Genomic DNA, 15,847 nt, shown 5'->3' on the forward strand with positions numbered 1-15,847 from the left:
ATCTCTTGTGGTCCTCGCTGGACCCGGTTTTGACAGGGAGAACTACATAAAGGGCACAAACCGCAAGATCCGCCCGCGCGGCAAATTTACATGGATAATGTTTTTACATGGATAATGTTTTGCTAATTTCTTAGCATATTTTTTTCAGTGATTTCACTGTATCTGATCAGAAAGACTTGCCTTTCCAAAATCACGCCATTTATGTGATCATAAGTTCTCTCCTTTCAGATATCCTGATGCCATAACAGATGCCATGCCTGGCGTCTCAGCGGAAAATGTAAAAATTATTTGAAAAAGTTATAGAGAGAAAGTGAAAAGACAGGGTGGTTATTTTTAGAGAGCAGTTAGAATTTATTCAGCAAAAATTGTTATTCATGTTGTGCTGTTGCAGAAAATTACCCCAGCCAGCGGGAGCAGTAATAATCTTACTTTCTCATTACTTTTGTGAACGGATGGCTAGGCTGCCATTTTACCGATATTATTTAGTTTGTGTTTAAATAAACTATAAAAGGGCAATGGATAGTGAATAAAAGGTCTGCAGCCCAATTGAGACGCGCTCTGTAAATCGTGTTGTTGCTCTTAACAGAGTTAGAAACAGTTCATTGCTTCATGGCACCCTGTAGAATATTGTAATCTTTGATCTTGCCTTTTCCTGACATAACCAACATTTAACGTTTCCCTGGCGACACTTATTAAATAAAAGAGCATGGCAATAACAGCAGGGAGCCTGATGCAACTTGTGATCCTTGTCCAAAAGAGGATTCATGCCATTACATTGACTTTTTGACATTTGCAGGAAAGCAATGTGCAGGCGCTGGGGATTCTGTTCACCTACCACGGGTCCGAGCTGCTGCCTCATCACCTGGCAATTCTCTCCAACTTCCCAGAGACCACCTCGCCTCATAAATACAGAAGCCTGCTCCCTGAGGCCTGGTAAGAATGTGTGCTCTCACCTTTAGTCTTTCTGCGTTTTTCAAAGTGTTGGAAAATGTTCTTGAAGGAAAAGGTAAAAGATTAGAAACTGCTCTTCTTTTGCGCGTTATGCACAGTTCTGCCAGACGTTTTTAAGGGGCCCGGGTCAACAACTTCAAGGGGTCCACATAGGATTTGGACCTTTCTCTAACTTACAAAAAAAAAACATATCCTGCAAGTTTGTAGAGCACACTGCAGATTCAGTGTGTCGCAGCATCTACTGACTGGTATCCGTGGCAGCCTCCTGTACATTAATAAACCGAGCAGGCTTGTGTTAAAATGTATAGCTAAATGTTGCTGCACGAGCGCGGGGCTTGGGGAATAATGCCCAGACTGCTGGCCCTGATTATGCACATAAATGTCAATTACATTGAGCAAGGTTGAATGCTAAGTTAAAGTATTAGAAAGTGAAATTGGCTAGTGCAAATGAGCTTTGCAGATTCATATCAGAATCTGTGAACCTTTATTCTCGCAGATGGATTATACCCACTGATTAAAATCTTGTCTGACTCTTAAATATTCCACAGATGTATATTTAGGGAAAAGGATTTAAACATGGGTGTTCCAAAAGGGAACGTTAGAGGTAACTTTTTAGGTATTCACAAACATCTGCAGTGGCTTTCCCATCATATTTGCGCACCTAAATCCAGTCCTGAAAAATGTCTTTAGAACATATGCAATTATGCTGTATATATCTGTACTGTATAAAAAAAAAATCGTTTTTCTAATAAAATCCTTTGAAATAAAAAAGAACATATGCAATAAATTTAGTAAAGTACACCAAATACCCCCATATTGTCATCGTGTGTAAGGGAGGGGTTTTTATTAATGCAGAACTGTTTTTCTTGAGGAGAAAAGTTAAATATGCTGATGTGAACAATACTTGGAGCAGCGGTGATGGCCCCAATTAAAGCACTGTGGAGTGTAAAGCAGGGGAGAACTGGATGATGTGCAGTTGAAGGTCACAGGGCTGCTTAAATAATGAGGCAGAGATAGTTCACTGAGGAAATATGGTCTGGTGTATAGGGGGCGCTGGTTGAGATGTCTTAACCCCTTCTATGCTGATGACGAGCTCAGCTCGTCATCAGCGTTACCTGCCGTACGCGGATGACGAGCTGAGCTAGTCATGTATTGCGGTAATATAAAAAATGCCGCACACAGCGGGAAAAGCCGCCGCACACATGCGGTTAAGTCAAGTGTTACACAGACAATTAGTTCTGGGTTTGTATCCTGGAACATTTTGCAAATATATATATATATTACAGTGCTGCCATAGACCCTTTGTAGTTAGGATGACTGGAGAGAGGGATTTTTTCAATTATTTTATTTTTACTTAATAACTTTGCAACCGTTTGACGAATGTCCGCAAAACTTTGCAGTATTACTGTCTCTATTTCATTCTTAGAGTCCTGAACGTTTTGCTGTATTTCGTCAAGGGTGTGGAAAGAAAAAAGGGAGACCCCAAAGCAAGCATACATTCCAATGCTTTTTACATAGACTTTTGTATTTCGCATAGCGCAAAAACTATCAGTAGGGTTTTTACAAAATTTGGAAAGATTATATATTATGGTACACAGGTGATTATTTGGGGTACTGCAGATAAGTAGGGTAAGCATTGTATACATATTTAGTGTATTTCATTTAGCTATATCTGTGGCTGCAGTAGTACAGCAGTACTACCAAGTTATATAGCGATGACAAGTCATTAGCTGATTGGCTAATATTTTCATTTAGAGTTTCCCTGTGTTCTGTTACGCCATTCATTGTAGGTAAATATTAGGTTTGGTATTTTTCCCGTACCCATTACCACTTTAATAAAGTGTTAATAGGTAGAGAAGAATATTTATAAGTATATATACATATATATATCAAAACAAAACCCTTTCAGGCATAGAGTGACGCATAAATTATGCAAAAAAGAAGGAGAGAACTCTGGGTAGGTCTCAGTTTAGGTGGAAAGCAGCTCCTGGTAGAGCACTCTCAACACCAGCGACACTTTAGATCTGCTCACCTCAAATGTCTGTTTTTCTATCAAAGTTTTTAAGCATAGGATTAGCACAGTGCTATCCACGCCGAGATAGAAAATGACAAAGTCTTTTGCCATTTAAACAGCAAAGTCTTTAAGCATAGGACTAGTACAGTGCAGTCCTTGCCGAGCTGTAAAATAACAAAAGCCATTTATCACTCCAGGCACAATATTACAGCTTTGAATTGGTAAAATACCAACTCAAGCCAACCTGAAATGAGTAAAAACAACCCCTGACACAGTGTTTCGCTCTAATTAGAGCTCTTCAGAGAGTAATAGCTTTGTCCAGACACAAGGGAGCACCCAGTATTAAGTCAAAACAAAACCCTTTCAGGCATAGAGTGACGCATAAATTATGCAAAAAAGAAGGAGAGAACTCTGGGTAGGTCTCAGTTTAGGTGGAAAGCAGCTCCTGGTAGAGCACTCTCAACACCAGCGACACTATAGATCTGCTCACCTCAAATGTCTGTTTTTCTATCAAAGTTTTTAAGTTTTTAATACCAACTCAAGCCAACCTGAAATGAGTAAAAGCAACCCCTGACAGTGTTTCCAATTTTGTTTTGACTTAATACTGGGTGCTCCCTTGGCTTGAGTTGGTATTTTACCAATTCAAAGCTGTAATATTGTGCCTGGAGTGATAAATGGCTTTTGTTATTTTACAGCTCGGCAAGGACTGCACTGTACTAGTCATATGCTTAAAGACTTTGCTGTTTAAATGGCAAAAGACTTTGTCATTTTCTATCTCGGCATGGATAGCACTGTGCTAATCCTATGCTTAAAAACTTTGATAGAAAAACAGACATTTGAGGTGAGCAGATCTAGAGTGTCGCTGGTGTTGAGAGTGCTCTACCAGGAGCTGCTTTCCACCTAAACTGAGACCTACCCAGAGTTCTCTCCTTCTTTTTTGCATATATATATATTCACTGAAAAAACCATAGGTTATAGACCATATATAGTTAGGAATTAGCATTTACAAAACCTTGAAAATTCACTGAAAAAACCATAGGGTATAGACCATATATAGTTAGGAATTAGCATTTAAAAAACCTTATTTTACTCACACAAAACCATTGAAATTCCATATATAGTTAGTTGCACTAACTATATATCGCGCACCCGCAATCCACTGCTGATCATGTCACATATTACATCATTCATGACATGGTCAGTGACATCACTGATGACATCACTGATGACATCTCAAATGACATCACTGATGACATCACTGATGACATCTCAAATGACATCACTGATTACATCACTGATGACATCTCATTTGACATTACTGATCACATCACTGATGACATCAATCATGTGATAATACGATGAACCTCTTCAGACTCTAATATAACCTTAGATACACTCAGTGTAAACAGACACTCATAGACTGTCACTCATCCATGGAGTTACTCAGACACTTAGTCAGTCATGCAAAGAATCAATCACACCTCCATTTCCTCAACTATACAGTTATACACACCTTACTTATTCAAACATATACTAAAACATATTTACTCTGTTATACAATCCCTGATACAAGTTCACAATAATCCATACAGCCACTCACACATTCACTGGCTCTTATGCACAGTTATTTATATATGTCAACTTTCACATGTACTGTGTTTTACATATGTACTTACTTTGACATGTAGCACTGAGATATCCATTCACTCACCAATACACTCATGCACACAGTCAACCGGCCATACAGCTGTTTCCACATGCACTTTTGAACCCATACATCTAGTCAATCAACTGCTCACACATCTATGCAGAGAGTCATACACCTCCCAGCCACCCACACACACACTCAGTCTCCCATACAAATGCTTTGGCAACCAATCAATAACCCATACAGTTAATCATATAGCTAATGATCAACACATGCAGCAGTTTACAGAACAACAGACATAATGATGCACAAATTAAGACAGTTTAGTCACTAACCCATGCACTCAGTGAGACACATTTAATCAGTCACTCATACAGTCAGCCATGCCCCTACTAAATCCTTCATCAAGACACTTATACATCCACTCATTCTTCAATATGTAAGACATATTTTAACTTTACAGAATTATACAGTCACTGGATGTAGTCATCAGTGATGTCATTTGAGATGTCATCAGTGATGTCATCAGTGATGTCATTTGAGATGTCATCAGTGATGTCATCAGTGATGTCACTGACCATGTCATGAATGATGTAATATGTGACATGATCAGCAGTGGATTGCGGGTGCGCGATATATAGTTAGTGCAACTAACTATATATGGAATTTCAATGGTTTTGTGTGAGTAAAATAAGGTTTTTTAAATGCTAATTCCTAACTATATATGGTCTATAACCTATGGTTTTTTCAGTGAATTTTCAAGGTTTTGTAAATGCTAATTCCTAACTATATATGGTCTATAACCTATGGTTTTTTCAGTGAATTTCATTGGTTTTTTAAAAGCTAATATCTATAGCTGTAAAATGTATTCTTCTTTAAATCCAAAAATATATTTTATATGTTTATTAATAATTTTTTTTAAATATTTTTTTTGTTTCGCTCCCGGTCCGCGAACCGGGAAGCTTCCCGTTAGCTCAATTCGATTCCGCGATCCGGTCCGCGAACCGGTAACAAATCAACATAGTTACGGTATCGCGTTGCCGCGTAATGCGTCTTATGACGTACTGCGTTAGCGCACCCGGAAGTGCCCCGGGGCGCGGACCGAGGCGCGAAACGCAACTCCCCGGAAGCGATCCGCGGCGCGAAAGCGCGACGTATCGCGTTGCCGCGAAATGCGTCTTGTGACGTACTGCGTTAGCGCACCCGGAAGTGTCCCCGGGCGCGGACCGAGGCGCGAAGCGCAGCGAACCGGAAGCTAACCGGGGAGCGTTCCGCAGCGCGTAACATGAAAGTTAGAGTCATGTGACTTGTTAATAAAGCTTTTCATTGGTTCATTTCACTTTTAGTTTCATAATTATGGAAGGCTAGGTCAGGTGACCTAAAAATAACACTTTTCATTGGTTGAGAAGTATTGTTTTTTCCAAATGATGAAAACCCCTCCTTCTTTCCTCACTCTGACTTTCATCATTGTGAGAGGAAGACCTTTATTAATACTTGAGAAATGACTTCAGTACTTGCTTCAGCTGGTGCACCCCCACCACCACCTCCACCTCCTCATGGGAAGAGAGGACCACCTCCCCAGGTGATCACCAACACAGAGGAGGAAGAGGAAGAAATGGAGGAAGAGGAGGGAGAAGAACCACAGTTCTTGGAAGAGGTGCCCCGGGTTTCCCATAGGAAAGCCAGTTTCATCTGGCAGTTTTATTCAATCCCTCCAGGGCAAAAGAAAGTGAATGCGAGGTATGTGACCTGCCTCATCTGCAAAGAGAAATTATCAAGAGGGACTGATAAAAAGTATAGCTATGGGAACTATACCATGCATCGGCACATGACCAGGAAGCATCCACTTAATTACAGCCGGGCGGAAATACGGGATATGGAACAAAACCCAACAGCAACTCCTGTGGCCAGGTCAACATCGTCAATATCATTGACACCAGCAGAGGCACGGGAAACTGTGCCAAACATCCAAGAGAATTTTGGGCACATGAAACATACTTGTATGCACTGTGGAGCGTTGATATCATGTGGTAACATGAGTATTAATGCCATCAACCTGGCTTATGACAATCATAATTGCCCTAACCGCCCCCAGTAATTTTTTTTTGCTCCTGTTGAGCCCTTTTCAACGCCTGTTTTTTGTTGTTCCCCCCCCCCCAAAAAAACCCAAAAAAATATAAAATCGTTCAAAAAATACAAAAAAAACAAAAAATGTTCAAAAAATACAAAAAAAATATAAAACAACAAAAATATTAAAAAAAAAGTTCTTTTCAGAACTACCTTCCCTTTCCAAAAAAATTGCTAGAATGTTTAGCACTCTGGCAAGCTCTATTTCTTTTGGTTCGCTTCCGGTTTAGCTTCCCGGTACGCGTACCGGGAGCTAACCAAAAAAAAAACTTTTTTAAAAAAAAGAGTAAGTATAAGGAAAGTAAACAGAGAGTGATGTTTCAAGAAAGACAGCTATAGGGAGTAAAGAAGAGATACTATTTAATAGATCTATTTACCAAAGAACAGACAGAAGATGGTATAATTGTGAAAAACAAAATAGATAACGAAGTGAAAGAAAAACAAGCATTGGCATACCCAATAGGTATCGACTTTTGGACCTTCTAAGTCTTTAGTTATGCAGCATAATATCCTTGGTGCAGCAACATCAACTGTTGCATGGCTAAACACGTATAAGGTCCCAAAGGCGAGACCTATTGTCTATGCCAATGCTTGTTTCTTAAGTAGAATTGCAATACGTATGGCTCTTCCATGTAAAAAAATCTTATCTTGTGCTCTAAAGATTGCTAAAGTCTCGACAGAGAACAGGCTAGATTGTAAGTAGGGTAAATTGCGCTTGGTGATCTGTTTGAGGGAGCGTCTGCTTTGCCTGGTGTCTTTGGAGAGCAATTTTGATTGTTATACTGGACAATATAGCCCTAATGTAAATAACATAGGGGCATATTATCAACATAGGCAATAAAAGTTTTGCAGCTTTTATAGGCAGAAATGTGTCGCTAAAGCTGCTTTTGCGGCAGAAAACTGCCGCTAAAGCCGCTTTTGCACCAGTTTTCTGCCAATAAAAAGAGCAATAATTTTATTGGCTGCATTCATAATATGCCCCTTAGTGTGCTTCAACTACACAGAGAAAGCATTATGAACAAATAGTGATACAGTGATCAGTCAAAGACACTAAGAGTAATAGAGACGGAGTGAGTGAACAAGAGTGAGGAACTATGAGAAGAGAGGGACTGAGAAAAAAAGAGGAAGGAGTTGAGTAAGTAGGTAATAGAGAAAGGAATGAGGGAAGTAGCAAAGGCAGGAAACTGAGGATTAAAGAAATGAAGCAGTGGAACTAATAGTAGTTCAATGTGATAGAAATGTAACGAAAAGAGTACAAAATACTTACCTTATAATTGTCGTTAAATTCCTCACTTTTTATTTTTATACTTTCAATCTGTGAAAGAGAGAACAAACATTTGAAAAATATAAAAACATGTATTGAAAAATTACAAAAGACAAGGGCAAAGATTGAAGGACAAACAGTTTTTCAATAACTTTGACACTTACAGAAGCTACACAGTCCTAAAGATATACATTTTAAAGTAACACTATCTTGATGCAGATGAAGTGAGGCCTATCTTAAAACATGGTGCATCTTTTGCATTGCTGTTGTCTCAGAAAAGTGTCGCAAGACACTAAAATTTAAAATAATTGCTTCAGGATGCCAATAAGATGTCTACTATCCAGAGTTTTGTTTCAGGTGAGGCCTACTCAGGGTTGCAGATGAAATTTCGAGTTGTTGAAGAGAATAGAAGACATAATACATGTGAAGGTCTACCAATGAAGTGAGTCATGTCCACTGCAATCTTCAACAAAGTCCAAACCTCCTATGTTTCCCTGGACAGACCTAAACTTGATCTGCACAATGTGATTCGTAATGATAGGAAACACAGGTGATGTAATTGAAATACATGCAATTTATTTTCCTCATTTCACAATCACATCACTTCTGTTTCCTTTGCTTAGGTATCTCATTGTGCAGATGTAGTCTAGCATATCAAAGAATACGCAGAAGTGCAGCACTGCATGCAACAACTTTGACACTTACAGAAGCCTCACCTTCTCCATGCCTTCTACACAGTTCTACATATACATCATAAATGGAAACATTACAGAATTAATTATACATGTTAAATGGTTTATTTTTGCTGTTCTCAGAATGTATCAAAATTCACTAAAAACAGTGACTTGAAGGTATTCATCATGTAACAGCGGGGAAAAAAAAACACAATCAAAATGATTGTGTTTAAAAAACCCATACAAGATCAGAAATCAAAAATCAGAACTCCTTAAAGTTAACTTACTTTCCATGACGTCCAAGGATGTCCTATGAATAGCTTATACTCTTTTGTGCTGTTATTACTTTCAGCCCACCAGTTTCTGAAAGAAAATCTCCATCGTTTTTAAAAACATGTTACATACAATAAATGACTTCTTGCTCTCTACCACAAGATTCCACAAGGCCAAATTTTGTCAGAGCCATGTATAACTCTTGGATTTCTTGTTAGCCAATCCCATCATTTGGCATTCCCGCAACTTTCAGAATTAAAATGTTGAAGATCATTTTCACAATCCTGGAATAGTAATATCTTCCCCTTCTTGCTCAGTCATGTTCTACATTTCGTATGACACTGATACTGCTTAATATGAAGCAGACTTACACTACCTCTATGAGTACTACAATTATTTAATTCTCTACATCACTTTTAATCACAAAGTAATGTAAAACAGTAGGCAGCATTGCAGACTTACATTCCCTCTACTCCATGTTTTGATTGGCTGCTTTAATTAGCTTATGAAAAGAAACAGTTTTTCTGAACTCATTTAAACTGCACATACATGTCCATGATGTCCAATCCTATGATTAGAAGTTATGTCTCTGAACTACACTTATCCTCAAGGCCAAATTGTGTAGGAGCCATTAGAATTTCTTGAAATTCCACAGATCATATCCCGAGATTATTTTCCTAAAATTTTGGTTTTAAAAACACCAGGTAAGAGTTTTTAAGGTCATACGGCAATTTTTTTTTGAAAATTACAACAGAATCATTACAGAATGACCAGCCATTTCTAGACTTTAAATAAGCTGTGTAATGTCCTGATGATATTGAAGGGCCGTCATGATATATAATTGCTGTAGTTACAAAAGTCCTTCCTGATATTGACAACTGCGAAGCTACAAAATTTTTTATTAAAGTTGTCAATTTTGTTCCATCAGGCCTACATCGTTGGAACATTAAAATGATGTACTGGCCATATTTTCGTATAAATAATGTGGACATCATTTCAGATTTACATTGGCTACACTCCATGTTGTGATTAGCAGCTTTTACTAGCTTATTAAAGGAGACTGATTTACTGTCTGGCAAAGTTAAATATACAAATCTTTCTGAGTCTACACTAGTAGTACTTGATACCATACAGTTCTCGCAGTCATGCTGCCATTGATAAGAAAGCCCAAACAGCTGATCTACATCTACACCTTCAGCATGTAATACATGAAGCATATACATTAAAAACTCCTGACAATCTTGCTGAATATTTTGAGAGAATTGTGTTTGGCCTGAACATCTATCTAACAGATTTCTAATTTCAGACACACTTTCTATGTTTCTTCTATCAGTGGTACATTTCTCTAACACAGAATTTAACAAACTGCAAAATCTTTGATCAGAATTGACCACAATCTCTTCTTTTACATTTTTTAGAGAAAACAAAACATTAATTACTACATTAGCATAGCAGTTGACACCAGAACTGTTTTCAAACTGAAAACCAACAACATCTTCAACAGAATCCTCTTTGTTTCTGCTTGTAATTTTAGGTTCATTCACTTTTTGTCTTTTTGCTACAACCTGCCCAGTATTGTTCTCATTTCTTCGTTTCCGGCCTACCAGACGTTTCTCAAACAAAGGAAACTGAGGCAAATGTGGCGCATACTCTCTTCTTAACCTATTGTATTCCTTAACACAATCTAGATCTGCACAAATGTTTCTGACATCACAGTCAATCAAGTACAATCCCGATAAAGTTCTAACTCGTGACAATGCCACATATGCCATACCCTCCTTGAACACAGAACTGCCAATATTCACCAATGCAGTGTCTACACTTAAACCTTGCGATTTATGAATTGTCACCGCATATGCCAAGCAAACAGGGAACTGCTTACGGCGAACATATAAGTCTTTTACAAGCAAAAATCTAGCAGAACAACGAGCAATTAGCTGTACTTCCTCAATGCCATCAAATTTAATTTTTAAAAATTCAATTCCATCTCTATTTCTGTATTTCACAAAATCAACAACATTACCCATTGATCCATTTACCAGACCTCTTTCAACATGTAAATTCCTTCTTAAAATTATACGGCAGTTCAAGCACACATTCAGAGTCTTTTCAAAACCTGCAGTTTTAGATATACTCTTCTCTAATGAATCCAATTTTGTTTTCAGATTCTCAGACAAAATAATTGTTGATCCCATATGCTCTACTCTATCAATAGCTTCCACTTTCACAATCTCTTGCTTTTCTAAATGCAACATTTTGTTGTTAAATTTTGCACATTCTGCAAGAGTTGGCATCAAACATATTCCAGATTTCTTATCAGTAATTTTCTGAAAAATATTCTCAGGCACAACATCTTGTTCTGGATATAAATTTGACAGTAATCGTGCATGTAAAGCTTCTTTCCCATGCTCGGTCACTTTTCCAATTCTAACATCTTGTAGAATAGTCTTGTAAACTTCATCCTTTGCCTGACGCATATTTTCATGCAGTTCAGCATAATTGAAGTTTAACCATATATTGACGTTGCCAATGCTGCCTAGGCACTTCCTGGTATCTTCATGCGTGAGCATTTTGAACACAGGTTGCCCTTTCACTGGTGTCAGCTGCAGAAGATCTCCAAAAACAATGATGTGTTTGCCACCGAATAACACATCATACTCTGTTTTGAGAACTTCTTGCATCCTCAAATGCACAAAGGCAAGCATGACATTGGAAACCATGCTTACTTCGTCAATGATAAGAAGTTTCATTTTCCTCAAGATTCTTGAAACTTCAAAACAAGCATCTCCAGATAGCTTGTGATATTCTAATTTGTTGTCATGCTCCACTGGCAGCATCAGTAAACGATGTAAAGTAATCCCTTTAATATTATGTGCTGCCAGTCCAGTTGGAGCAGTGACAACACAAGACAGTGATGACTCTGTCCTTTCCTGCAAATAGCATGAAATTGCTTTAATGAGGAAACTTTTTCCAGTTCCCGCTTCTCCACTCACGTACAGTCGGACAGGTTTCAACGACGTACATGAGCACTCTTTCTTATCATGACTTAATCCATGATCAATTTGCATGGTAACTTCGTCATATATTTTCCTCTGCTCAACGTTGAGTTGCCTTTCCAACTCTTCTAAGTTAACCGCATCCTCTTGAGCATGTGCCATGGCTCTTTCCACCTCATTCATAGCAGTGGCAGCTTCATTTTCAATAAGAGGTCCTCCTAGTGGATCCTGACTCAATGAAGCAGAACTCTGACTGTCCTGAGAACTGTCTCTGGCAATCTCGGCTGCAATCGTTGCTTCCTGCTCAATTTCCGCATTCAACATTTCTACATATTTGGGAAAAGCAGGACATTCTATGGTCTCCTTGGCGGCATTGAAAGAGTCTTCGTAACAGAGGAAATCTCCAAGCAGTTCCTCTTCTGCACGCCAAGGCTTGAAAAGTTGCAAAAGTGCTAAATAGAAAAACTCCTTTTTTTCAGGAGATTCGCCACTCAATTTTCGATGGTTTATCAAGTGGCATTTTCTTTGCTTGACCAGACATCCCTCACTTCCTATTACAGCATACACTCCTTTCTCAGTATCTTCTTTGATGTTCCTCTTGAACATGTAATTTTGCAGAACCTCATACAGACAAACATTCTCTAGGTGACTGCTTCGATTTGGATAATATGTATCCAACATGTTTGTCTTCAAAATGTCGGTACTGTTTGGCTCCTTTTCCGCCAAATACTCAATTTCCCGCACAGGTTTGAGAACTCGATTACGCGTTGCAGCAAGACCAAGACTCGCCCAAACGATACTCCTGGACTTGGCATAGAGACTTGCTGAAGACAACCGGTCAGAACATTCGTACGCTCCGATTGCTCGATGCGACAACATCTTCAGACTGAAACTGTACAACTTCTTGCTGAGGCTCTTTTCATGGGAAATGTCCTCCCACATATCCTTCAATTCTGTCTTCTCTTTTTTGGTGATATACGACGTCACATACCGAGCCACAGCCATACAGTTATCAGCCACAAACTGTATATCCATGTTAGCATTCCACATGGACAAAATCACCGGGTTGTAGTCGTTGATATACTTGGACTCTTCGTTCCTCTTCAAATTGTAAGTGTTTTTAGGTGATTTCTTCATCACATTATGTCGCAGCGAAGACATCAAACTGTTTACTCTTCCTTTAGAAATCACCGGTCGTGGGAAGCCGAAACGACATTTGGTGTAGAACTTGTCTTTGTTTCGGAATTTACGACGGCAGTACTTTCCACATCGATGGCTTTGGAAACGCAGAACTTTTTCTCTTAGGCTTTTCTTCTCCTTTGCGTTTGGAACAGCACACGTAGAATACTGTTGGATGAAACTCATCACTGAGTCTTCTGGATCCGTTCCAAATTTAGGTGCATCCTTGATCCACAGCAACATATGTATATGAGGAGCTCCTCTTGCTTGGTACTCCTTTCTCCAGAAGAAATCCAACACCTCTCCAAGAGGTGGATTCTTCTTATTCATGATGAAAGACATCATAGCTTCAAATCTATGATTGAAGTACCTACATACATTGACTGGATCCAAAGAGCACAGTTCTCCGGGTGTCTTGAATTCGATGTTTTCTACGTTAGCATTTGCCTCTCGTAGAAATTGAAGTAAGTCTTCCCAGCCATACTCGGCACAACTCAGAGTGAGGAACCATGTGGGAGTACCTAAGTTCCTCAGCATACATTTTAAATCACCATGACGACGGTACCAGTACTCATTAGTACCACGCTGACACGCCATGAGATTAATCAGGTGAGATTCCAAAATACTATCTTGGACATTCACTTTATCCATAAAATCACTTGCCGAGATGTTTTGCATGTGTATACCACTTTTCAAGATGTGGTTCACTGCATATGACAGTCCAGACAGATCGCTTTCAAACAGGAGATGAAACAAATAAGGAATGCATTGTCGAAACCTAGCATCTCCTGCATACAATCGCAAAGTCCGGTATTCAGAAGCAGGAATTTGATGAGGTCGCTCATCATATCTTCCTCCCTGACCTGTTGGAAAAAGCTGTGGGAAACACCGAGCTTCCAAACTTTCCTCCCAAACACTAATGGGACTCCCTTTGGCTTGTTTCATTTGAAACAACTCAATAGCATTCCCCATGACTTCCTTTGAATGCAAAGGATGAACACTATAATGTTCATATATTTCCTCACTAGTAGAGGGTTCTACTTTCTCAATTTGGCCAGCACACAAATCGCTATCCTCTTCCTCACTTACTTCCTCTTCTGCAACATATACATTCTTATAGTATTTATTATTTTTTTTCAAATACAATGTTGCCTTTTTAACTTTCCTAACATCTACTAAATCTTGCCATATTTTCTTATTCTTTGTCGGAACCCCATTAACTAAGATAACCAGAGGTTCCTCTTCCACTTTTTCTACTCCAATTGTGTTAATGTTTTTCTTCAAATCTAGAGGCAAATAAACAACTCTTCCCTTTAACCCTCTCTGTAAATCTGATGGAGGCAATTTCCCTGTCTTTGGCTCCATTCTTACAATAGCCTGAAAGGGATGGATACTTTGAATCAAAATAGATTCATAAGTATTTAAATCCTTCAATTCAGAAGGAATCTCAACCAATTCCAGATTATTATGAACTGCTCTAGCAGGCATCTGGTTTTGTTTTAATTTGTTACAACAATAAGTACACACACGTTGATCCAATCCCAAATCAAAACAATTTTCTACCATCAAGTATGTTGCAAAATCCTTCCATTCACTATTATTTTCCCTTTCACTTTTTGCATATAAATCCACTAACTTAGTCTGATTCTTATAATAAGTGCGTCGACAACACACACAAGTGAAATTAGGCCTCTCACTTGATTTCATGTCAAACGTCGCAATTTCCCTCTGGAAATTATCTGTACTGGAAACATGTACAGTATCTTCCAAATGACCCTCTATTTCTTGCTCAATTTCAACATTCTCCTCTTTACTTCCAAAGTAACAAAACTCAATTTCTTCACATATATTCCTCACATCTATTTCAGAACCATGCAAAAGAGCAGCGCATAATTGTTTCAGCATAATTGCTGGACTCTTAGCATAATACAACATTCTAACTAACTTCCTCACTTTGTTATGATGCACTGCTAGCATCCTGAAATGATGAAAAACACTCTGGCATACTCTCCTGGAAAGACAAGCCAGTGAATGACCATGCAAACCTGTCACTTCTCTCACTCTGCAAGGATCTAATTCTTGCAACAACCTTATTTTCTGCTTTAAACTTTTCTTGTTAAATGTCCGTACAAAATCACAAAGCAAATTGATGGAATCCTGTCGCACACTGCAAATACTACTACACTTCCAGGTGTACACAGGACCCTTAGCACGTCTTCCTAAAACCTCATTACCTAACAACTCTTCTGCCTCTGTTGTCACAAGTTTTTCTTTTTCAACTGGACAACCATCTTTCATTTCATAAGCACGACCACTGATGTCAACTGCATGCACCAAATCATTATCCTGGAAATAACTCTCTTCATTAAAAAATGCCTCACAGCTTGAACTATGTATCCATTCTCCAGAAAAAACTTCACAAAAATTACTACGATTAACTATTCTCTTCCATCTACTATTTCTTTTGAAATCAAAAATTTCCTTGTTTAGCTTCCTAATTCTATTGATTATCAAAATAAATAACTTACGTTTAATTTCAAAAGCCTGATCAATAACTTTCTCAACTTTTTTTTTTCTCCTATAAAAAACTAATTTCTGTTGACCTTTCTTAATATTTTTTAACAAATTGCCAATTATCCTGTTGCGGAACATTCGTTTACGAATCTCCCAAAACTGTTGTTTCCTTCTACTATCATGCACAGATTTATCTCTTGCTCTAGC

The 15,847-nt window shown here is 38.5% G+C and overlaps 1 protein-coding gene across 3 annotated transcripts in view; it reads left to right on the forward strand.

Annotated features, from left to right (window-relative positions):
• The window catches only part of NBAS (NBAS subunit of NRZ tethering complex), a 2,361,081-nt gene that overhangs the window by 585,653 nt on the left and 1,759,581 nt on the right, over window positions 1–15,847 (forward strand). For all 3 annotated transcript variants that reach the window (XM_078647778.1, XM_078647779.1, XM_078647780.1), the window contains exon 21: window positions 797–933. In XM_078647778.1, coding sequence (XP_078503904.1) covers window positions 797–933 — 137 coding nt within the window. The remainder of the gene's footprint in view (window positions 1–796; window positions 934–15,847) is intronic.

Source organism: Lissotriton helveticus, chromosome 6, assembly GCF_964261635.1.
Source record: "Lissotriton helveticus chromosome 6, aLisHel1.1, whole genome shotgun sequence".
Taxonomy (NCBI): Eukaryota; Metazoa; Chordata; class Amphibia; order Caudata; family Salamandridae; genus Lissotriton; species Lissotriton helveticus.